Source organism: Channa argus, chromosome 8 (genome assembly GCF_033026475.1).
Source record: "Channa argus isolate prfri chromosome 8, Channa argus male v1.0, whole genome shotgun sequence".
NCBI lineage: Eukaryota > Metazoa > Chordata > Actinopteri > Anabantiformes > Channidae > Channa > Channa argus.
In genome coordinates, this window is record NC_090204.1 from 26380442 (window position 1) to 26405906 (window position 25465).

At 37.9% G+C, this 25465-nt stretch overlaps 1 protein-coding gene across 1 annotated transcript in view; it reads right to left on the minus strand.

The window, feature by feature from the left end:
- The window catches only part of slc5a9 (solute carrier family 5 member 9), a 47198-nt gene that overhangs the window by 17883 nt on the left and 3850 nt on the right, over positions 1 to 25465 (minus strand). The window contains exons 4-10 of the mRNA XM_067513811.1: positions 20799 to 20903; positions 17685 to 17849; positions 17388 to 17493; positions 12003 to 12083; positions 10165 to 10370; positions 5471 to 5606; positions 1543 to 1650 (exon numbers count right to left, since the gene is read on the minus strand). Coding sequence (XP_067369912.1) covers positions 1543 to 1650; positions 5471 to 5606; positions 10165 to 10370; positions 12003 to 12083; positions 17388 to 17493; positions 17685 to 17849; positions 20799 to 20903 — 907 coding nt within the window. The remainder of the gene's footprint in view (positions 1 to 1542; positions 1651 to 5470; positions 5607 to 10164; positions 10371 to 12002; positions 12084 to 17387; positions 17494 to 17684; positions 17850 to 20798; positions 20904 to 25465) is intronic.

Consider the following 25465-nt stretch of genomic DNA (forward strand, 5'->3'; position numbering starts at 1 on the left):
GAGATGCACAGAATTCAAAATGCTTAAACTCCAGTGTGAAATTTCCACAATCGGTGGTGGGGTGCCATGTTGTCTGCTAGTATTGGTCCATAGTTTTAAGTCCAAAATCAACGTGGCCATCTGCCATGAGATTTTAGAGCATTACATTCTTCTGTCTGCTCACAAGCTCTTTGGAGAAGAGATCAACAGGACTGGGCAACTGCCCACAATGCTAAAATTAACAATCACTGGTTTGCTAACAATGATAATATTATGCCTAACCTGAACCTGTCACACTAGCAGTGTATTTAATTTTATAATTAGGACCCAAAAGAGGAGATGGCAAGAGGAGGTTTTGGAGGTGAAAGGAGGGTTTATTAACAAAAAACGCAAACAACTGAAAATCCCTCCATGAGATAGGTTTATATAACATCACTGCTAACGTTCTACATAATTTATGTTAATCTTTCTTACAGCATCTGCGGTGGGTGGGAAACATAATTGTGGTCCAGTTGAGAAGCGTCAGTGGCAGCTTTCACACTTACACGGGACAAAGAGGAGACTAAGAGTTTACTTTTCCTTTCATGGACATTCTACCCAACAAAGTTGTTGCACCACAGAAAAAAAGGTCTATTGCACCCAGGCTAGTTCTTAGATTTGGCATGAATGTAATTTTATTATAAGTAGTTTTGTTGTAGTTGTTTTTGTTTTGAGTGGGTCAGAATCCTGATAGTAGATTTGAGAAGTGAGATTCTAGAATGAACTTTTTCAATACTAGATGGTGAGCCCAGCCCAGAGGATACAGTTTGTCACCTGTAGGAGGTTTTGGTTTAATTAAGGAATAATCACTTATTTCATAAATATTTAAGGACTGTGATAACTGAATGAGAATTCTTAAATGTGTTAATGCCTGGACAGCTTCCTTGCCATTTTGTGAGTAACTTCCAATATATTTACCAATCTTGGCTAATAAAGTAATTTTAGCACCAGGGCTCTAAGCAACTGTTAAGCTTCCTTAATTTAATCTACATTTATAGTCAAAGGGTTTGTTAATTATTAAACATTGTGTAAATTAAGGTGGAAAGTGAAAGGTACTTTCTTCTTAATTTATTATTTTAGAATTTTCAAACTTTTTAAGCAGACATTTTCACATTTTAAATTAAATGGGAAATTAGGGACATGTGCCTGTGTAAATAGACCCTAATTTAGAATTAAGGTATTTTTCTGCTTTCATTGGTCAGTTAAGACTTACAATAGTATAATGTATTGTTGTTTTAAAGTGATTGTAAAAGGCGTGCAGGTTAATGGGATATTAAGTTTACAAAAAAAGATTTATTTTTATATGTGGTCTCGAGGTTTGGAACCTAATGGGTTACTATTCTTTAAATATTTTAAGTGCACTGAAAAAAAAAAAGTAAACTTAAATTGCTGACAAGTCTGTGGCACGGCCTTGGCAGGTCCATGGCACCTCACCGCTATTTTTATTATTATACATTTATGGTAATACTTAGATTGAACATAACTGATTGTGTGTGTGTGCTTGTGTGTTTGTATGTCACTCACCTACAGGCATTAGTTCTACCACTAGTTTAGGGTAGGCGATGTTGGAGCAACCAACTGAAGCTCCACACACACTCTGACACACATCTGGATCCACACAACCTACCTCATCTACAAAGGCACAAAGAGAGACACAGGTAGGAGGAGAAATAAAACGTATTAAAACTTAGTCCACTGGTAGCAGGAATCAAATATAATACAGGATAACAAACTCTAAGTCTACTGTCTGTTGTACAGGTTCAAGTCTATGTGATATTAAATGATTATAGTTAACAATTATATTGACCAAAACTATCAAAAGTGAAATTAGGGTTAAATCACTTGTTTGTGGTTAAAATTGTTTATCTCTCTTTTTGTCACACATACTAATAAACACCCACACACAAACTCACAGTATATCTGTAGTGGTTAGTAATAGATTACATATATTATAGTATTAATGAGGTATTACAAAATATTGTAATAGTCAATTCAACAAAATATATATTAATAATCAATAATTTTATAATTTATAATGCTCTCAAAGAGGACCAACAGTGGTGTACTGTATATTACATTTACAGTTACACACATTTAGTTGAACACACATTTAGACAGTTTTAAATTCAATGTTGTGATCCAAAAGAAATTAACCTGTTCTTTTACAATCCCAGTTCTTGTTGGGATTGTATGTGCCTTTCTCTTTCCTATTATGCTTTCCTGAAATTCCTCATTCCATCACCAAGTCTCTTTGTCTCATTTTGTCTGTCCAGATGTCATATCAAGTACTTGCCTAGCTTTCTCCTTCACCACTTCTGCAGTAGTAGCCCAGTCATCCAGCACATCTTCATTGCCACCCAGTGAATCCCCATCTCTCTGAGTTTTACATAATTTTCCTCTCTTTCTGTTCCTCAACTCCAAACCTATATTGAAGAACACCAACTAATGTTTGTCTAAATACACTATCCCCTTCTAACACCTTACAGCCTCAGATCTTTTTCTGGCTCCACATATTCCACATTCTTCTCCTTGATGCTGTAACTACCCATCACCTCTGGCCCCTTCACAAACATGGCAACTGACGTCTACTCTGATCACTATTCTTTCTTTCTTGGGTAATCCCTAAATCTCTTCATTTAACTTGCTCCAAAAATATTCTTTTTCAACCATCTCACTCCCAAAGACGCAAATTCTATAACAAAAGTTCAGCAGGTCAATTTAATTTGTTTGTAACAAATAGGCATAGAAAAAAATTATTATTTCTAGCTTATCATCTGTGTCCTCAGAGTAAGCTATCAATCTCACTGAGACAAGCCTGTTCTAACTAATAGGCTAACAGACTAACAAGCAGTGAGTTCACAGTCTGCATTTTTTTTATTATATCACAGAAGAGTCAAATCAGTCTATACAAGAGCTTGTGCCAATATCATCTAAGTCAAGGTTTTATTGGATATACTGAGCTAAATCTGCTGCAGCTCAGCAAGTACTGCGAAAAAACTGTTTCCAACACGTTCTTATCCCATAGCATCATGTTTGGATGGTATCAGTAATATATTAATAATAATACATTTATACATATACATTTACTACATTTACTACAAACCCGATTCCAAAAAAGTTGTTACACTGTAAAAATTGCGAATAAAAAAGGAATGCAATAATTCACAAATTTTCATAAATTTATTTTTTATTCACAATAGAAAATAGATAACATATCAAATTTTGAAAGTCAGAAATTTGAAATGCCTTGACAAATATTGGCTCATTTTGGATTTCTACTGCGCATAATATCATCCAAAGATTCCGAGAATCTGGGACAATCTCTGTGCGTAAGAGTCAAGGCCGGAAAACCATATTGGATGCCTGTGATCTTCAGGCCCTTAGATGGCATTGCATCACATACAGGAAAGCTACTGGAATGGAAATCACAACATGGGCTCAGGAATACTTCCAGAAAACATTGTCGTTGAACACAATCCATCATGACATTTGCCCTGCTGGCTAAAACTCTATAGGTCAAAAAAGAAGCCATATCTAAACATGATCCAGAAGCGCAGGCGTTTTCTCTGGGTCAAGGCTCATTTAAAATGGACTGTGTGGAAAACTGTTCTGTGGTCAGACGAATGAAAATTTGAAGTTCTTTTTGGAAAACTGGGACGCCATGTCATCCGGACTAAAAAGGACAAGGACAACCCAAGTTGTAATCAGCGCTCAGTTCAGAAGCCTGCATCTCTGATGGTATGGGGTTGCATGAGTGCGTGTGGCATGGGCAGCTTACACATACAGCCTGCAGTCCAGATCTTTCACCCATAGAAAACATTTTGCGCATCATAAAGAGGAAGATGCGATAAAGGAGACCTAAGATAGTTGAACATTTCTATTCCTAAACTTGAGCAATTTGTCTCCTCAGTCCCCAGACGTTTGCAGACTGTTATAAAAAGAAGAGGGGATACCACACAGGAGTAACATGGCCTTGTCCCAACTTTTTGGGAGATGTGTAGATGCCGTGAAATTTAAAATCAAATCTTATTTTTCCCTTAAAATGATACATTTTCTCAGTTTAAACATTTGATATGTCATATGTTATGAGATTTGTAAATTATTGCATTCCTTTTTTATCTACAATTTGTACAGTGTGCCAACTTTTTTGGAATCGGGTTTGTACATTAAATGTAGTAAAGGAACAAATGTACTTAGTTCAACTATTGCAAAATGCAAAATATTATTTGCAGTTTGAAAGAAGCTAAATAAGATCTTATATCAACTTAATCAGCACAGTCCTGAGGCATACTATATTATTATAAATGAAGCTGAATTGTTTTTGTAAGAAATTTTGACCCATGCATCAAGATAAATATCAAATCCTTTTAGAGTAAGAGATTTAAAAGTGATCATACTACTCCTGGCTATATGTCGATGTGTCTCTGGGCAAGACATTGAACCCCCAACAGCCCTTTCCCATCCCCAGCTGTGTATTTCCAGTCCAAGTGCGGTAGAAATTGAGGAGGGTTGGATCAGGAAGGGCATCTGGCATAGAAATTGTGCCAAATCAACATGCAGACAATGATCTGCTGTGGCAACCCTGAACTCAAGGGATAAGCCAAATGGACAAAATAACTCAGTGTTCTACCCAAGCCTCCCGCTCCCTGCTATAAAACACCTGTGATTCACTCTTTGCCACAATCTTCACATACCAGGTAGTTGTTATAAAATTACAATATGTAAGAATGCTATAAAAACTAATGAACGAATGAAACAGAAATCGCTGCTTTTATCTGATTGGTTAAACAGATTTTTTTTTTTGAAAAGGAACATCTCTGCAGTGCTGCTATTGCTGTTTAATGAGTTTAATGAGATTTCAATGGCACCTCCTCACATTAAGACAATTTTGTCCCGCTTATTTAGAGTAACTTTGCATTGGCAGCTGGTTGAGAAAGGTTTTCCAGATGTTCCTCTTCCCAGCAACATTTTCCTGCTCCTCAGGCATGATTCCAAGGCCTTTCCAGGCTAATTTTTTCAGTTTTCTTTTACCATAAAATTAGTGAATTGCCAATTATATCTCACAAAAATATTTTAAATGTTTTTACAGTCCATTACCATCCAAGATGCTGGCTTCAGTGCTTTCGGTGGGGTAGAGGTAATTCACTGTGGAGGCTACTAGGCTCTTACTGTGTGAGAAGCACAGATGACCTACAGTCTGTACAGTCCCTGAATGCAGGGAAAACCAGAGCTGCTGTTTTGACAGTCCAATCTCACTTCATGATGTCACTTTGAACATAAAACCTGTGGATGAAGCACACCACCTTGAGGAGAAGTGTATTAGAGGCTCTCCACCAGTCATAGAAAGGTAGTAATTAAATTTGCATCCACTAACAAAGAGCCATGACATGACAGTCAAATAAAAAGACAAAAAGACAAAAAGACAAAAAGACAAAAAGACAAAAAGACTGACCTGGGAACAGTGCTCGGCTGATCATGCCTGGCATGACAATAAAGAACATGGGCAGCAATTTGAGGTAGCCACCGAAGACACTGCCTGCTTTTGCATGGGACAGAGACTTGGCTGACAGAGACCTCTGGACTATAACCTGTGTACAAGGACAGACAGACACACATAAACATACACATATTTGTTTTCTGTACTTGTGAGGACTCCTGGTGACAATACATTGGCTACTCCCAAACCATCACAACTAAATACCTATTCTAACCGAATAAGTTTTCATGATACATTTTAACAGCATACAGGGGGGTACAGCTAAGTTAACTTAGCAGTACCCCTTGATTTTGATAGCAAAAACCGTTCAATCAAATACATTTTTATCATCAACATAATATTTAATGCAAAATTAGCAATTACATGTTTATAAAAAATATTTACATTTAAATTTAAATATTTTTTAGGGTGTCTGTAAATGTCTGGGAAGTGAGGAGACCAGTTGCTGCAGTTTTAAGAGAGTAAAGTTGTCTGATTCTTGTCTGATGCAGGATTTTAGCTGCTCAAAAGTCCAGTACCTATGTTGCGGAATTTTTTGTTTTATGATGTACCAAATGTTTTGTACTGATGAAAGGTCTGGTAGTACAGGTGCTGAACTGCTAGTTCAGCTGGCCAACGCTCACCGGCAGCAACTAAGTTGGGATTCAGTGTCTTGCTCAAGGACACTTCAACATGTGACCCAAAGAGCTGGGGATTGAACCAACAACTGTGAGATTGGTGGAAAACCGCTACATCTTCCTGCACCACAGTCCCCGTGAGGGCCCAAAGATCATATGCATCCAGTTTTGACCTTCAGCCTTGTCCCTTGTGAGATTCCTTCTGATGATAGGATGATAATATATATTTTATGTGGTGGTATCTTCAAATTCTTTGCACTTTTATGTTGAGGAATATTTTTCTAAAATTGTTTCACAATTGTTTGGTGCAGTTTGGTGCAGAAAGGTAAACCTCTGCCCATCTTTACATTTGAAAAGCTCTGGCTCTCTGAAATGCCCTTTTATAGCCAGTCATGTTACTGACCTGGCAATTAATCTAATTAGTTGTCAAATGCTTCTCCTCCTGTTTTTGATTTGCTGCAATTACTTTTCCAGTCTTTTGTTGCCCCTCTTCCAACTATTTTGAGGTGTTTGCTGCCAAAAATGAGCTAATATGTGCAAAAATTTATAAACAAATAAAAATATTTAAATTAAATGTAAATATTTTTTATAAACATGTAATTGCTAATTTTGCATTAAATATTATGTTGATGATAAAAATGTATTTGAAACAAGGGATTCTACACAATAGTAAACATGACCCTCTTGTGTTGTTGTCATGGAATTCAAAATAAGCTAATGTTTTCCATGAAATGGTAAAATGTCTCAATTTTAACATATGACATGTTGTTTATGTTCTATTGTGAAAAAAATATGTGTTGATGATATTTGCAAATCATTGAATTCTGTTTTTATTTACATTTACTTATCTTCCCAACATTTTTGGATTTGGGGTTGCACTATAACTTTAAAAAAAAATAAAAACAACTTGACCATTTTTGTTACTCATGAGAGAACATTACATTGGCTGTCTATTGAGGAGATGCAGATGAGGTAAGAGTGCTGGTGTGCTTGTAAAGCTGCGGCAGTTCATCTGGCTAATGTCTGCTCCCTGCTCAATAAAATGGACAGGCTGCTACTTCTGAATAAAACAAATATGGACTGAAACCTGACTCAGCGCATCCATCCCGGGTAAAGCTGCCGGGCTTTCACCTGTACATAATGGACCGTGTCACTGAGGTATCTGGTAAAAAAATGAGGAGATGGAATCTGCTTTTTTATCAATGAAGGCTGCTGTACTGATGTCACAGTGTTAAGTAGCCTGGACCTACAGACCCTATTTATAAACTGTAACCTATTTTTTTCTCTGCAAGAGTTTTCCTCATTTGTACTGGTTGATGTTTACATCCAGATAATCTTTACACATTTTTTAATTTTTACAAATCAAAACTGAACCATGAACTGCCAAAACAAAAAACAGCACATAATTATAAACTTGAACATAGCTACACTGTGCTGAAAGATGCATATTGCTGTTCCCAGAGCAGCTCTTGTTCACTCAGATCACTGCATGGTCCATCTGCCATTGGCTTTTAAGCAAAAGGTGAAATCTCCTAAATGTAACTGATAGTGCTACATCATATGTCAGTTTTTAGGACACAATACACTATGAGGACTTTGCAGGACTAGAGAGGGAGCTTATAGAAGTGGGGATAGACTCCTGTAGAGGCCAGAAATTCACTGACAAAGGAGATCAACGTTGCAAAGATAAACTACACTCCCTGCAGTTGGCCTACAGGGCAGGACCACCTCCTGGACCACCTCAACAGCCCTGGGACATATTCATGGCTTTTGTTTATGGATTTCAGCTCAGTGTTCATCACCATTGTTGGTAAATAAAAAAGATGCATCGAGTAGTCGACCTGTTCTTACAAAATCACAGAAGACGTATTTAAATTTAATTATATGTTAAAGATTAAGTATTTTCCTGGCATTTGTCCATGCATGTGTATTAGGGGGAATGGGACACAAGTGAGTGTGTGCAGCTTATAAGAGACTTAGAATGTAAGCTGTGATGGTCAATGGTGAGTGGTGATTGTCATGATCAAAGAAAACAATGAGGTTATAACAGAGAAATTTAAGAATGTCCACTAGCATAAAAAAGAAAAAAACAACACTTTACAATACGGTGCACGTGAAGTTACTAAGAACACATTAGACACATTATTGTTTAATAAATAACTTTAGAAAGCCCTTCAGCTTTTATACATTTTGCTAGGTTGTAAATTTTATGATGAATGTGATGTGAATGTAATGAAAATGTAATGAAAAAAATTCCCCCTAAATATTCACATGCTAACCCATACAGACAAAATTAAAACATGTTTTTAAAAGTGAATGAACATAAATAAAAAATCTAAATAATTCATAATGTAATCCTTATGGCTTTAGCCAGTGTCTTCTGGACATACAGTACAAGAGTTAATTATTCATGCTATTCCACTGAAGCGTCTTCTGACTAAGTGCTTATTGCTCCCTGTTTTAATATATTGTATCATTTTTACAAAAACAACTTTATATCTATCTAAATGATTAAATAGAATACCTATATCCTTGTTTCTATGCTAATGCCCCAGTAACTCCCTAAAGAGCCTGCAATTAATCCAAAATGCTGCAGCAAGAGTGCTTACTGGAACTAGCAAGAGAGATCATATTTCACCTTCACTAGCTTCTCTCCATTGGCTTCCCATTAAATGTAGAATAGAATTTAAAACCCTGCTTCTTACATGTAAAGCTCTGAATGGTCAGGCTCCATCATATATAGAAGACCTCATAGCACCATATCATCCCAGTAGACCACTTCGCTCTCAGAATGCAGGCCTACCTGTGGTTCCCACAATTTCCAAAAGTAGAATGGGAGGTAGAGCCTTTAGCTATCAAGCTCCTCTCTTGTGGAACCAGCTCCCAGTTCAGATTCGGGAAGCAGACACCCTCTCTACTTTTAAGTCTAGGCTTAAAACCTTCCTTTTTAATAAAGCATATAGTTAGTTATAGTTATGCTGCCATAGGCTTAGACTGCTGGGGGACCCACCCCCCTATGCACTGAGCTCCTTTCCTCCTCTTGACCATCTCTCCTCTCCTCTGTCACCACTGTATGTCATTAACTCTGTGTGTTCTCTCCCGTAGTTGTCTTTGTCCTCCTCTGTCCCCTTCTCTCTGTCCCTTTCTGCAGGAGTCCCCCGGCTTTGAAGCTGTGTGTCTTCCAGCGTGAAGCTACTGATCCTACCAATCTGCCCGATGTTTTGTTGTTGCTTTTTGTTGCTCTGTTTCTTTTCTCTCCCCTTTCCACTCACCCCAACCGGTCGAGGCAGATGGCCGTCCACCCTGAGCCTGGTTCTGCTGGAGGTTTCTTCCGATAAAGGGAGTTTTTCCTCTCCACTGTTGCCTATGGCTTGCTCCAGGGGGAATTGTTGGGTTCTCTTTATATATCTTTATAATCTTGACTTAATTCTGTAAAGTGCCCTGAGATGACTTTGTTGTGAATTGGCGCTATATAAATAAAGTTGAATTGAATTGAATTAATGTAATGTAATATGTTCCATATACACAGTATGATGGTTGCTTCTTTTAAGTCAAAATTAAAACAGCACTGACAGCATGCAGCATGCAGAGATATTCGCTATAATTTTATTTTAGTAAAGCCCAGTGAGACAAATCCAGAGCTTTTTGCTTGATTAGTTTTGCAGCATTGTCATATATTTTAATTTGATTATAATACCTGAAGGAATGTGCAGAGCATGTCAGAGTGTAGCAGAAAGTAGAGGAGAATAACTGTGCAGGGAGAGGGGAGTGGATTGATTTTGAGTCTCATGTTAGTGCTAAACTGCATATAGCAAGGTAATCAGTTTTCAGGCAATAATAAATTTTAATGTTGCCTGGCTAATTATAGCTGCTCATGGCAGTTTAAACAGATTTGTAAAGCAATAACAACAAATGTTTTTGCATGTAATTCATTTCAGGATTAGGGTTATTTACAAGATTATTAAGATCCCTCCAGCCACCTGAACCCCAATTTAGAAAAGTTGGATTTTTAATTATTTTAGGTAAAGTCACCTGATCTGTGCACCAGCACCATGTAGCCAGTACAGTGAGTCCAAACACCAGACCTGGCCAGGGTATATCTCCTGATATGGGGTCTCTAAACATGTGAAAGGCATCACTAGGTGGCAGGTGGCAGGTGGTGTTGGTCACTGTCACTGAAGGTACAGATGACATATAACGGATAACAAGCCCCTCATACCAACCAACTTTGGAGAATGCTGAGGAATATATAAAAACACATATTGTCAATATTAGCTGTCAACAAAGTGATTCACACATCACCTACTATTTAACACAGGCCAAAATGTGCTGTGGTACAGTACTTTATAACTCAAAATGTGATTATATACATTGTAAAAATAGAAAATGCATCACAAAGTATATTAAACTGAGATTGAGACCAATACAGTGGTGATAGTGTAATTTTTCAGTTTAAGGTAAAAACTGACCACCTTAACTCCTAATTAAGTCTTTTGGTCCATTGGAAGTGTGTTTTGGGTCATTATCTTGTTGCATGATGAGGGATCTCCCAATCAGTTTGGTTACATCTTTCTTTAAATTGTGAGACAATTGTTTCTGTAGACTTCTTTAATTAATTCAATTTTGCCGCTGCCATCATGTTACATCATCAGTGAAGATTAATGAGGCTGGCCCAGAAGAAGCCATGCAAATCCAAACCATTAAATTATCTCAACTGTGTTTTATAGATGAGCTTTGATGTTTGGGGTCATAAGCAAATCCTTTGTTTCTCCAGACATCCCCTCACTTTGGTAAAGGTTAATCTTTGTCTCATTTGTCCATAAAACCTTGTCCAAGAATTTGTAACGCTCATCTCTTTACTTTTTGGCAAATTCCAGCCTGGCCTTCCTGTTCTTCCTGCTAATGAGTGGTTTACATCTTTTGGTGTAGTCTCTGTAATTTTGTTTATGAAGTCTTCTGCAAACAGAAGATTGTGATACCTTTACTCCTCCCCTCTAGAGGTTGTTGCTGATGTCACTAACAGTTGTATTAGGGCCGTTCATTGCTCTCACAGTGTTTCTGTCGTCAACTGCTGTTTACCCTGATCTACCTTTTCAACGTTTGTACACCAGTGGTTAGTTTCTTCTTCAGGACAATACAAATGGTTGTACTGGCTGTGCAATGGCTCTGATTGATTTTCCACCTTCTCTCAGCTTCAAAATAGCAAGTTTTTTAACCATAGACAGCTCTCTGGCTTTAACCCATAGACAGCTCTCTGGTTTTCTTAACTATAAATGCGGTCTGACCAGGCTAAATCCAAATCTGGATCTGAGCGTAGATGTTCAATGCTATTTATTGTTTGAATAATCAATGTAATAGGACACACCTAGGCAACAAAACACACCATCTTCCAATATTTTTGCTTACCTAAAAAATGGTGGGTTTAAACAAAAGGTGCTTTCTTCTAAGTGGTGTATCAGATACAGATGTAAATACCTGGAAATAAAAGCTGAAATGTTGATCTCCTGCCTTATATTCATCTTTTGATGTCAAACGCAAATGTTTTGGGTCTACAGTAAAAATAAAGCAATTGGCCTCACTGTTCCAATACGTTTGGATGGGACTGTATAAAAAAGGGGGAAAAATAAAAAACAAATGTTTGAAAATATTTTGTTTCATTTACCATAGAAGCAAAAAACAACATTTATTTACATCAATGTATTTTTATTCTTAAATATATCTTGAATATCTTGAACTGTAAGCCCTGTTGCACATAGCATTACACCCCTTTTTCTCCATTCTCCAGCAAGCTGAAGCCTTTTTTACTGTGTGTGTGCACAAACTGTGTGTGTGTGTCTTAATGTGTGAGTGAAAGAATGTGTTCATCCTACCTATGAACATTAACGCAAAGGCTCCCCCGATCATGATCAACGTCTGGAATGCATCAGTGTAAATCACTGCTGCCAAACCACCTAAAAACAAAGATAAAAAATATAGAATTTAATAATATTGATAGTAATAATAAACATACACTATTATAGCCACCACAATAACATTGATAGAAAAATACAATGGTATGTGAAATGAATGCTATGAAAGTGTATTTATTCTGTGAGTAGATTGATCCAGAGATTGGTAAAAGTTTGGATTTTTAATTTCTAGTTCAGAAGGAATGTTTTCTTAGTAACAGGGATAAAAGCAGTGGATAGATTTTAATTGGCAGATAGTCAACTATTGTAATACAAACAATTTAATTGAAGAGTAAAGCATTGTGTGTCCAGGAACACAGTGGTCTCAATAATTGTGAAATGTAAGGCCAACTCAATAAAAAAATAAAAAATAATAATAAAATAACAAAAACAACAATAACCACTGCCGATAACGCCATGATTATTGCACACAACCCAGACCTTAAAATCAACTCATACTCCTCCGCAGAGGATTTACAATTTGAATAGAAACAGGTACAAATTGTGGTGTTTAAAATTTGCACAATACTATCTGTATTGTAAACATTGTTGTATTATTATATCATGCTATAGGGGCACATCTCAGTGACAGGGGAGGTAGACTGTAAGAACTGAAGAAAGGATGAAACAGCCAAATACAGATAATAAACTGAAGCAAGCCTGATTCATAGTGCATAACATCTCACTGACCTGAACTACACATTCAAAACCACACTGAAGTTGTTGCTGCTCGAAGAGCTGGAATATTATGATCATTCTCTGCACATTGTATTTATTCATAGCTCTGTCAAAAAGCAATATGATATAAAGCAGACACGATCCCATACAGAATTACAATAGTACACTGTCTTTGCAAGGCTGCTTTGGGTACACTCACTGGTTGGTGTTTCAGGAATCTGCTGACTATATCGATGATCTCACTGAGTTTTGCATCTATCATATGGGTGATTGTTTCTAAGCTTCCATGCGAGTTGAGAAAGAAGTGAAGGAATGTGGTTTTCGGCATTTATGAGAATTATGAGCATAAGGTTTAAAGAACTAGTGGAGTTTGTAAATAAAGAAGCCCAGGTCATACTACACCCTTAGACCTAAAGAATACATAAGGTGTCCTTAAAGAATCAAGTCAGGGAGGGCAAGTGGTAGTAAGAAGAGCTTCACCACTTCTGCCAAGCAAGTGAATATTCAAAAGGATGTGAGCGTAGATCTCAGGTCTAACAAGAGAGGCCCTTCCAATTTTATCGAAACTAACTAAGTTTAGTCTTTTTTGCCATGGGGGACATATCTGGACAACCGCTCTACCTCTCTGCCCCACAGTCGCCCACAAAAGGATATTCTAGTAAGCAAAGACAACATCCCACGACAAAAGGATGTAGATAAGTGGTCGCACCTTCTCTAAAGGGTGCAAATACCTCTCATCAGGCCAGAAATAGAACTGTTGCAAAGCTGGAGGAAGTTAGGACTCAGCAGTTCAAATATGACTTTCCCGAGCTGGTCAAGAGGAGGAGCAGATGTTGAAGGCAGATCTTCTGTTTATGGAAAGAGTGTCACAATTTGCTAGATTGGTAAATGGACACTACTGCATTTATCTTGCATTAAAGGATTTGGATATCAAAATGCCAAACAGTTATGCCTTAGCAGGATCTGTGGATGAAAAGCTAAGGAAGGAGTTGGAGCTACTATTGGAGGACTCCATATATTGGACTGATGGCACAGCAGTGCTAAAATATATCAGCAATAAGACATCAAAGTCAAAGAAACTTTGATGTCTCATTGCTGATATACCCTATAAGCATAGGGTGTCAGCAATTCAGCAGACCTCAACAGTCTCACAGTGACACTACGTAAATTCTCAGTTGAATCCTGCAGACTGTGCATCAAGGGGTCAAAATGAAAATGCCTTTCAGCGAAATAAACTGTGCATATTTGGACCTGACTTCCTTACGCAGTCAGTAGAGAAATAACCAAAGAATCCCGATCACCAGCACGAGCTTGAAACAGCTAATACCGAGGTGAAAAACAATGTCAGTGAATGTTCCCGCAGCTGAACAAAGCAAAGATATAATTCAAAGGTTGATAGAGTACTACTCATCATGGACATGTTTAAAGCGGGCTGTAGCATGGCTCCTCAGGTTGAAGGATACGCTTCTAACTTTTTCCAGAAAGAGAAAGGAGCCATTGGAAAGTATAGTCCAAAATAAAAGGGACAAAGATAAGTTATGTCTTCAGCTTCAAAGAAAAATGCTGATCTACAAAACAAGAAAAAAAAACCTAACTTTAGATGAGCTTCAGGAAGCAGGGGCTAAAATAATTCATCACGGCCAGCTGAAGAATTTTCAGGAGGATATTTCTGCTCTGCTAAAAGCAGAACCAGTGAAATGGAGCAGCCACATAGATAAACTTAAACCAGTGGTTCAAGATGGAATCTTCCAGTAGGTGGTAGGTTCACCCAGACTGCCATGCTTGAGGAATCCAAACACCCTACCATTCTGGCTAAGGACCATCGAATATCACAGGTCATATTGAAGGACATCCACGGAAGGATAGGCCATGGTGGTCACAAAGGATGTTTTGTGTCTACTTTGCGTCAAACGTATTGGATTCCAAATGCAATCTCAGCAATCAGAAAGATTCTATCTAAGTGTAGAATCTGTTCTATCCAAGGGGTGGCAACAAATGGCAGATCTCCCACTCTTACCTGATAAACCACCATTTACCAGAACAGGATTTGATTGCTTTGGTCCCTTTGGTATTAAGTGAGGAAGAACAACTGCAAAAAGATATGGTGTCATATTTACATGTCTGGCTACCCGAGCTGTCCACATAGAAGTGGAAGCATCATTGCACACAGACTCATTTATTAATGCTCCGTCAAAGAGCAAGAAGATCTATTGCAAGTCTATTGCAAGAAGAAGTCAGGTTTTGGAAATACGTTCAGATAATGGAACAAACTTCTTTAGAGCTGAGCGAGAGCTCAAAAGGACTCTAGAAGAATGGAACATATATCAGGTGGATGATGTGCTTCTCACTATGGAGAGCTATAGGACCATTTAATCAGTTCTATTAGGAAAATGCTTGGTGCTACATTGAAATATCAGCATGAAGAGGGTCTACAGACATTACTCTGTGAAGTGGAAGCCATAAAGAATGCCTGAGCTCCAAAGGCAGCAAAAATGGGCTCATGCAAACCACAATTTTGTTCCTAGCTGCATTGTGTTGATTAATGATGAGTCAGCGCCTTTAAACTCATGGGTGATTGGCAAAATCATCCCCACAATAAAGGATGAAAATGAGCTAGTCTGTCAGGTTCGTATCAAAACGGGCCAATAACTTTGATAGAACCATAACCAAGGTCTCTCTTCTCCAAGAATCAGAATGGGACAGTGGTAGAGACTGATCTCCTATGGCTTCTTATCTTGTTCAGTGGAATTGATTTGTGAACGTGTTTGGGAATCTACTATTCGTAAACATGTACTGTAGAATTACTCTGTTATTGGCTCTGTTGATAACATGTAATACAATAATCTGTCACAGTCCCTGGTTTTGGTCTAGTTTTTTTTAAATTGATTTCCTGTTTTGTGCTTTTATTTTGTTGATCCTCCTGTGTCCCTTCCTTTGAGTTTTTTCAGTATCTTTACCTTCCTCATTTTGTTATAATTGGTTTCACCTGTTCCCCAGTTTATTTATACCCAGCTTTCCCCACTGCTGACTGCCAGATCGTCTTCCCTGCTTCCCTAGAGAACTCTCCTAATGAGTTACCGCGTTGGACTTTGGCTTCCCCGCTTCCCCTACACGCCTGTGGATTACCCCCTTTGGACTTTGCCCTCTTGTGCCCACCTGTTCCTTGAGTTTTGGTCTGAGGTTTGGTTTTCAGTTTATTCCGGCGTAGTTTTGTTGTTTAGGTTTTCTGTATTATTCTAGTTTCTTAGTTCGCTTGTCTTCCCGGTGTGGTTATTATTTAGTTAATCCTCTCTCCCCAGCCTCTTAAGTTGTTTGTCTGTTTTACTTAGTTTTTGTTGCGAGTATTAGTGTGAGTTTTCCCGTCCTCCTCACGGAGTGATTTTCTGTTTCCTTTTGTTTAAATAAACTTTAATTATAACCCCTTCCCTTGCCGTCTCCTCCTTTTTGGGTCCTGCAAGAATTAAAATACACTATAGAAAGTGTGACATAATCGTTTGTAACAACGATCTCTGGAGTGGATAATTATTTATCCATTCCAGATCAATCCACTGGATATAAGTAAGATTGCCTCTACAAAAGGGCTGTCCAGATCTGCTGATACATACTCTCGTACAACTGTCAGGTCAGACTTGCTTTAGTTTTCATGTCTAAACCCATCTGAAACAGCAGACAAAGACTCCTGACTGTGATTTCTTGGATGTGATCTCTTGAATTTCTGAGGCTTCAGCAAAATAAGCAGCCACCATCTGAGGTGACTGCTGAGGGTATGACTGAGCTGCTGGTGGAGGAAAGCAGACACACACTGAAAGTGAAGTGAGGTACAGAGCCACAAACACACAGTCCAGCACCACACAGGACCTTAGCTCTGCTCAAGTCACACTAATATGTGTCTTAGGAGAGAAGAGATTAACAGTGGAGATGAAGCTTGTGTTTACTTTGTGTAGTAAAGCTCTGGGAGTTTGAATTGGAGGAAAATTTAAGGTTAATCATTAAATAATGTGAAGGCTTTACTTTGCTTATAAAAAGCTGAGACTTTGCTGTCTACAAAATCTACAAAGAAAATATAAAGACACATGACTAGTTTGTGACAGAAAACACAATGTTCTTGTGGATGACTACACAAGCATGGACTGTATGTTCCACCTTTATCCAGTTACTTAATTAATTTACTCAAACATGATTAATGAATCATTGATGTTCCATCTCAATCACATCTGGCATCAAACATTTTAATGCTGTCCTGCAGATAACTAGACAACACTCAAGTATTTTACCTCCTGAGCTACTGTAGCTGACCTGAAATCAGAATGTGGTGTCTGAGGGCCTGGTTATACATAAAATTAGCAAAATGTGCACTGAATTAAATTGTGTTACACAAATAGTGAAAGACAGACATCTGGTCAAAGTTTGACTTAAATTAAGAATACCTGAAACCACCTTGGGGAGAAATTTAATTTAATTTTAATTTGGTGGCTTCGATTCTGGAAAGCAGTCATTTCATTTTTTTTTTTTTACAGTTGTGTTTCATGTTATTTTATCTTACACAAAGTGTCCTGGCACTTACTATAACTCTTAGTGTTTGGTTTCCACATGGAAAAAAATGTGACATGAATACACATGTGTGTTTACCTGCCACAGTGTAAGCAGCAGTAACCAGCAGCAGTATTCCTGTGGATAGGTAGAGATTCCAGCCCAGTGAAACCTGGATGAACAATGCCCCTGAAAAGATATCTGTCTGGGTAACACACACACACACACACACACACACACACACACACACACACACACACACACACACACACACACACACACACACACACACACACACACACACACACAGTGTCTGTCTCTTTGATAGTTCCTCACTTGTATGTTGTTTTGATTAAAAAAGTCTGAAAATATAGTCTAAATGTAAGTATTTCTTACTGATATTTTGGTAAAGATGTAGAGGATGAGTGACAGAACAGACATGTAAATACGTATCCTCTGGCCTCCAAAGCGTTTGGCAAGGTATTCGGGCATTGTAACCACACCAGCTGAGATGTATACAGGAATAAACATCCAACCCAGAGCCACCAGGACCCATGCTGCCTACAGAAAAACACACATACTCAAGTTACAAGAGCACATTGTCAGCATTGTCTTCTGTTTGTCACTTTGTTGCCAGTGTAGTGATTGCATTATACAATAGGATAACACAGAGGTGACAACCAAACAAGTAATACCAAACAATCCAAAATATGTTTGCAAGTGGGTCAAGTTAGTCACCTATCCTGGATTCAGCTAGGCATGCTTTTTACTTGCAAGCAGAACATGAAGACAACCGCAATAAAGCCTTATTTAGGACCGTTTCCTCACTTTGCATGAGACAATTGATATGCTGGACGTTGATATGCAAAACCACCCACTGGTTATATTGATGTCTTCACATGCCTCAAGGTCTGGCAGTCCTGATCCTGGTATTGGTAAAATGATAAATGGCCTGAAGGCTGTTCAATGTGAGTAAAGGGACAAATCCTGGTCAAAAATAACTGAGGTTGCTTACAGTAGTACTCAGAGCCAGAGTCGCATATGCCATCTAGAGTAACAATAAGGTTGGAGATCATATTACTGAGATTTTTAGGCCAAAATACTATGACTTTAGTTTTTTCTGAATTTAGAAGTAGGGAACTGTAGGACATGCAGGGCTTTATGTCTTGTAGGAAGGGTTGAAGTTTGATTAATTGATTCTCTTTTCATTGGGTTCGATAGATAGATGCTCTCCAGCATAGCATTTTGTAATAATGTTGCCTAAAAGAGATATATATAAAGTAAAAAGCATTAGTCCTAACACAGCACCTTTTGGAACTCCATTACTTATTTTTGTGTGCATGGAATTTCCATCATTAACATGAACAAATTGGAATTAATCTGGTAAATAAGACTTACAGCAACCTAATGCAGTATAAAGAAAGGCCCATTATCTGAAGACAAAAGACGATGGTTGGTGACTTTTACTAGTGCTTTTTCTGTACTATGATTAACTCCTGCATGAAAGTCTTCAAACAACCCTTTCAAGGAATTTAGAAATAAAGGGGAGAATGGATACTTTTCTGTAATAGGCTACAACACCTGGGTCAAGACAGGGGTTTTTTAAATGGCAGGTTGATTACAGCTACCTTCTAGCCCTTTGGTACATGGCCTTTGTCTATCGATAGATTACTGATACTGTATCTGTAATAATTGGGGGGATGATCTGGTGAATTCCTTCTCTAATAACTACAATTTTAGACATAAACAAAGTCATGAAGTAATTGATGCTTAGAGTTAAGTGAATACTAGGCTCAACAGAACTTTGGCTCTTAGTTAGCCCAGCTACACTGCTGAAAAGAAACTGGGTTGTTCTTGTTGTCCTGTATCAGTGATAAATAATGTTCTGTTCTGGCATTATGGAGGACTTTTCGTACATTTTTAAACTGTTGTTTCAGGCCAAATGCGATTCTTCTAAATTAGTGGAATGCAGGCTTTCTTTTTAAAGTTTGTGTTGCCTGCTTTAACTTGCGAGTTGAACTTTACTGTACCATGGAGATTGCGTTTTCTGAAATCGTTTCCTTAAATTTGTTAACAGCAATTTCACTTAAGCACATGCTGTAGTAGAATTTTGTTCTAACTACTCTATAGTCCATTAATTTAAACTCAAATGTTATTAGAAAATGGTAAAACAAAAGAGAATTATGAGGAAATAGTCTTAAATAAACAGTTTCAATCCATATTAAAGGACAAGCTCTCGGGTGCAAAACAGTGAATGCGTTTATTTACATTTTGGGATAAAACAATAGAATCTAATAATGAATTAAATGCAGTTTTGAGATAGTTAGTGTCAGCATATACATGAATGTTAAAGTCACCCACTATAATGACTTTATCTGTACTAAGCACTAAATTGGATAAAATCGAAAATTCTGTCAGCATTACTCATCAAGGGCCTGACATCTCTATATATCCTCTAATTTGCTCTTATTTGTGTTACTTTTGGTTTATGTTGTTGGGAATCATAGTTGTGTATTTTATATTTAAAAATCTACTCTAAATCTAATCTGTGCGGTTACTGGTCCTACTAACCTGCCCACTGCTTTGTTGTTCTTTTCTTTTCTCTCTCCACTTTCCACTTACGCCAACCGGTAAAGGCAGATGGCCACGCACCCTGAGCCTGGTTCTGCTGGAGGTGTCTTCCAATAAAGGGAGTTTTTCCTCTGCACTGTTGTCTAGGGCTTGCTCAAGGGGGATTTGTTAGGTTTTCTATATATCTTTATAGTCTTGACTTTTATTATGTAAAGTGACTTGAGATAACTTTATTTATTTATTAATTGGCGCTATATAAAAAGTTGAATTGAACTGAACTTTTAGCTATATGTTTAATTTAATATGACACAAACCATGACTGTGGGTGAGTGGGTGTCAGGAATCCCGAAGATAAAAGATCAAGGCTTTTGGCTTGTCCTTTCAGGGGTCACCAAAGCGGAGCTTGTTCCGCACATTGATTTGGCATTTGTTTTTACACCGAATGCCTTTCCTGCCCTCCTATTTTATCCGAGCTCAGGACCAGGATTAAGGTTGCTGTTGGTGGCTTGGTGGGGCCATACCTGGTGGGGTGGGATTTGAACCCGGTTGGCTTTCTCTGAAATAACTCCCTACTCACTCATTTCCTTCTCTCTATTTAAAATACACTATGTAGTTCACTCAATAGTGAGCAGGCAATTGATGTTTTTAAGATACTTACTGGCTGTTGTAATATTATGTCACCTATAACAGCTGTTTACATCTGCACAACAGTAATTTTTTCACCTCCTAAACAGCGAGCACTGCATTGTGGGATTGTTAGCAGAAATTAGTGTATATGGGATGTACACTACTTTTAGTGTTGCATTGTGGGATATTTTTAGTGCACTATATAGTGGATAGATTTATATCGCATCCTCTTATAAAGTATATGGAAAGTCCACAATGCAAGAGATCTTCTCTTTCAAAATCACGCAGTGAACGGCAAGCCATGTTTCTTACGTTCCATTCAAATCCCCCAACAGCAATGCCTCCAGCTGCTCCTGTTCCAGCTAGACCAATAAACAAGCCACTGCCAACATTACTGGACATCAGAGAGGCTCCGATCTGTAAACAGAGAAGGATTGCAGAGTTGGTAAAAGGATCCCTATCACTGTTGTAAAATGAGTGGAAAACATACTCAAAAGCTATAATATATGGTAAATGGTCTGCACTTATATAGCACTTTAATACCTATTGGCACTCAAAGCGCTTTACACTGCTTCTTATTCACCCATTCGCACTCACAACCGCACACACACTGGGGGGAGCTGCTATAAAGCTGGCCAACACTCACAGGGAGCAACTAAGTTGGGGTTCAGTGTCTTGCTCAAGGACACTTTGACATGTGACCAGCGGAGCCGGGGATTGAACCAACAAGTGCGAAATTGGTGGACAACCTCTCTAGGCTAAATCAGATTCTTCTAAATTTCTGGAACGCCGCTTCCTTTCTAACTTTTGTGTTGCTTGTTTTAAGTTGCGTGTTTGTGAACTATACCATGGAGATCACCTCTTCTGGTTTACTGCCTTCTTTTTCAGAGGGGCAACACTATCGAGTATTGTACGTAGTGAGGCTGCAGAATTGTCAACAAGATAATCTACTTGTGCAGGAGTAACATTAAGATGGCTACTTTCCATTGTATTAACATATGGTGAAGCAAATGATGAAAGAATTTTAAATTTGTTTACAGCTTTTTCACTTAAGGATCTGCTATAGTGGAATTTTTCCCTAACTGCTGTATAGTCTGTTATTGTAAATTCCAATGTTATTAAAAAATGGTCAGACAGAAGAGAGTTGTGAGTAAATATTGTTCAATTATCCGCTTCAATTCCATACGTAAGGACAAGGTCTAACGTGTGACTAAAACAGTGAGTGGGTTTATTTATTTTTTGGGAAAAACCAATTGAATCTAATAATTAATTAAACGAAGTGTTGAGACAGTTACTGTCAGCATCTACATGAATGTTAAAGTCACCCACTATAATGACTTTATCTGTACTAAGCACTAAATCAGATAGAAAATCAGAAAATTCAATCAAAAACTCTGAATAAGGGACTGGAGGACGGTACACGATAACAAATAATAGTGGTTTTTGATTTTTCCAGTTTGGGTGTGAAAGGCTAAGAGTAAGGCTCTCAAATGAGTTATAACCATGTTTAGGTGTAGGGTTTATTGATAAGATTGAGTGAAAGATTGCTGCCACTCCTCCACCTCGGCCTGTGCTTATAGGAACATGATAACTAATGCTGCTGCAACCAAGTTTCAGTAAGACAAAATAAGTCGAATTGATGATCACTTATTAAGTCATTTAATAACAGAGATTTTGAAGAGAGAGTAATGATATTTAATAATCCACATTTAATAGTTTTGGGGTTTTGTTCTGTAAGAGGAGTTGTCTTAACTTTTATTAGGTCATCATGATTAACTCCTTTTGTGGTAATTTTTGGTTTATGTTATTTAGTTTGATCGGGAAACAGACACAGTCTCTATAGGTACGTGGAAGTTGTGGTGGGGTTGACGGTTGTAAGGATACTGCAGAGAGGCATGTAGGACTGGATCTCTGCATCCTAGGCTAAACACTGGATTGTCATTGTTTTGGTTATCAAATAAAACCAGCCATATTTCTTGATAAGAGCTTTGTGTTATTCCTACTCTCCATTTAAGAGTGGTTTTCTGTTGGCTCTTTTTAGTTTTGTCTTTAATAAAGCCAATTTTATTAGTATACTCCCTCTTACCATCTCTTCACTTGGGTCCACCTCCGTAATACAAAACTGGCAGTGAAAAACTAGAGTTGAGAAAGGTGCCCACAGATGGACTACGTTCTATGTAGGGGATGCAACCTAAAAGAGATGAGAGGCTGTAAGGTGTCGGCAGGAGGAGTGTAGCTAGAGAGTGCAGCACCAGATGGTGGTTTGCAGGATGACGTTGGAGTTAACAAAGAGAAAGAATGAGGACCAGATGGTGGAAAATGAAAGAGGAAGACTTTTGGGTGAAATTCAGAGAAGGTGAATCAGACGCAGATTGGGAGTGAAGATGTGCAGACTGCAGAAGTCCTTAGAGAGACAGCTTGGAAGGTTCTTGGTATAACATCAGGACAGAGAAAGGGGGACACAAATAGTTGTTGGTAGAATGAGGAAGTTCAGTAAAGCATAAGAGGAAAGAGACGAGCAAAAAAGAATTGGGATAGTAAAAAAGATGATCAAAGTAGACAAGTAAAGACCGAGGTGGGAAGAGAGAGGTGGCAAAGGCTGAGGAAAAGGCATATGATGAGACGTATGAGAAGCTGAACACTAAGGAAGGATAAAAGGACTGGACAACTGGACAGACAGTGACATTGAGCTGGGAAAGATGTGATGCAGGTTAAGTTGGTAAAGGATGTAGATGGAAACGTGCTGACAAACCAAGAGTGTATGAAGAAGGTAGAGGTAGTACGTTGAGGAGCTGATGAATGTAGAAAATAAGAGAGAGGTCAGAAGAAGCAGAAAAAGTGAACCAGGGCAATTAGGCAATTAGTAAGGATGACGTTAGGTAATTAATAAAGATGATGAAGACAGGACCAGCTGTTGGTCCAGATTACATACCAGTGTTGGCAAAGAAATGCTACGGCAGTGGAGTGGTTAACCACATTGTTTAACAAAATTACAGAAAGTGAGAGGATGCCTGAGGAATGAAGAAGAAATGTAATAACAACATAAATCAGATTGAAGCTACTAACTATACACGGTATTAATCCATCAAATAAGCAATTAGAAATAAGGGAAATAAGGGCAATTATAAATCCACCCTTTACAGGGGTGCTGGTTTCCAGCTTCATTGGGTATAGATGAAGTACACCTTGTTCAGGTTGCAAGTCTATCTCAGGGCTGACACAGAGAAACCCAGAAACACCTACCTACTTAAGTGGTCAGTTGGTGTGATACGTTACTATGAGGTCTTTGAGATATGATGGAGCTTGAGAGCTTTGTCTGTAAGGAGGAAGATTTCAAATTCAATTTTATATTTTGTGGGAACCCAATGGAGAAATGCTAATAAAGGAAAAATATAATTTCCCTTCCTAATCGCAGTTAATGCTCTTGCATTCTGGATCAACTGGAGGATTTTTAGGGAGTTTCGACATCCTAATAATGTCTATTTTTTTCAACATTACTCTGAAACAGGATGTTCCCAATTTTGGCAATATTCTGCAGGTGAAAGAAGACTGTTGTAGAGATTTTGTTCATATGTGAGCTAAAGTAAATGTTTAATATTTTTTAAGATGATCTTATTTGAAAATGTATGTGCTTATTTATGCATTTGCCTGAGACTCATGATCGTAAAAAAGGTTTTTTGTTGTTTCAGTAACTGACAACCACAATCCGATAACTTGGGTTAACTTGGAAGCCAATTTGTACTTTGCAGATTCAGCAACTGAAGTTTTTCGTTAATTGTTTTGTAATCTTTTAATAGATAACTGGGTGTTATCTGTGTAGCAAAGGAAATGTGTGTTTCCTAATGATATTGGCTAAAGAAGACATCTCTGGCCAAAGTCAATGGTTCGTCATTGCTGTCCCTTCGGCCCTGGCTGGCCAATTAAGAGGCATCATTATCCCACAGTGTGGGATAATGTGTTGTAACCTTAACCTCAACCAAAAAATGAGAACTGCAAAAAGTTTTCAAACCGCAAACACAAAAACTGGGAACCGAAAGAGCAAATCTTGGAGAAGAAAGACCAAAAGCGGAAAAACTGCAAACATTAGAAAACATTTTAAATAATTTAAAAAATATATATAAACAGTTTTTATTTCATTTAGTTTTGGTCTCATCTATCCATCCATCCATTATATGTAACCATGTAGCTTGTTTATAGTCAAAGAGGGGCTGGGGCCATCCCAGCCGTCACAGGGCAAGTGGCAGTGTCCTGGACAGGTCGCCAGTCTATCTTAGGGCCAACAGAGAGAAATATGTGCAAACAAACAACCATTCACACCAATTTAGAGTAGCGAATTAACGTAGCATTCATGTTTTTGCACTGCGGGAGGAAACCAGAGTACCCCGAGATAACCTACGTAACAACAAGAAAAACATGCAAACTATACAAGGAAAAGTCACAGTCAGTCAGGGAACCGGAGCCCTCTAGCTGTAAGGCAGCAGTACTAACCACTGCACAACCGTGCTGCCATTAATTTTTGTTTTAAAAACGATTCCTTTGTTGCAGTATTATTTTTCACTGTAACAAAAAGTTTTCTCTCTCCAAACTGGTTTTGGGTTGCAACAATACTTTTTTAAAAATAGCAGTACCAAAGTTTTGCTTCGAAAACTCCAAAAGCTTTATACATTTATAACATCATATAAACATTTTTGTTACTTTGTTGCAGTTTTAACTTGACTTACTTTGTCCCTAAGCAAATGGTAGTAAAACTAATCTTATTGATTTTATCCAGCAGCACAATATTTTGCAATCTAAATTTATTTCAAAATGAAATAAAAATGCATAAAACAAAAAATGTGAAAACATACCAAGTGAAAACATATTGTTGAAAAATTATTGTAATTATAAAAAAATCAAAAACTGACTCTCTGTTACATGACCAGAGTCTACCTGTGGCCATATTAACTGATTTGAGATGGTTCATAAAGGTACATATATCT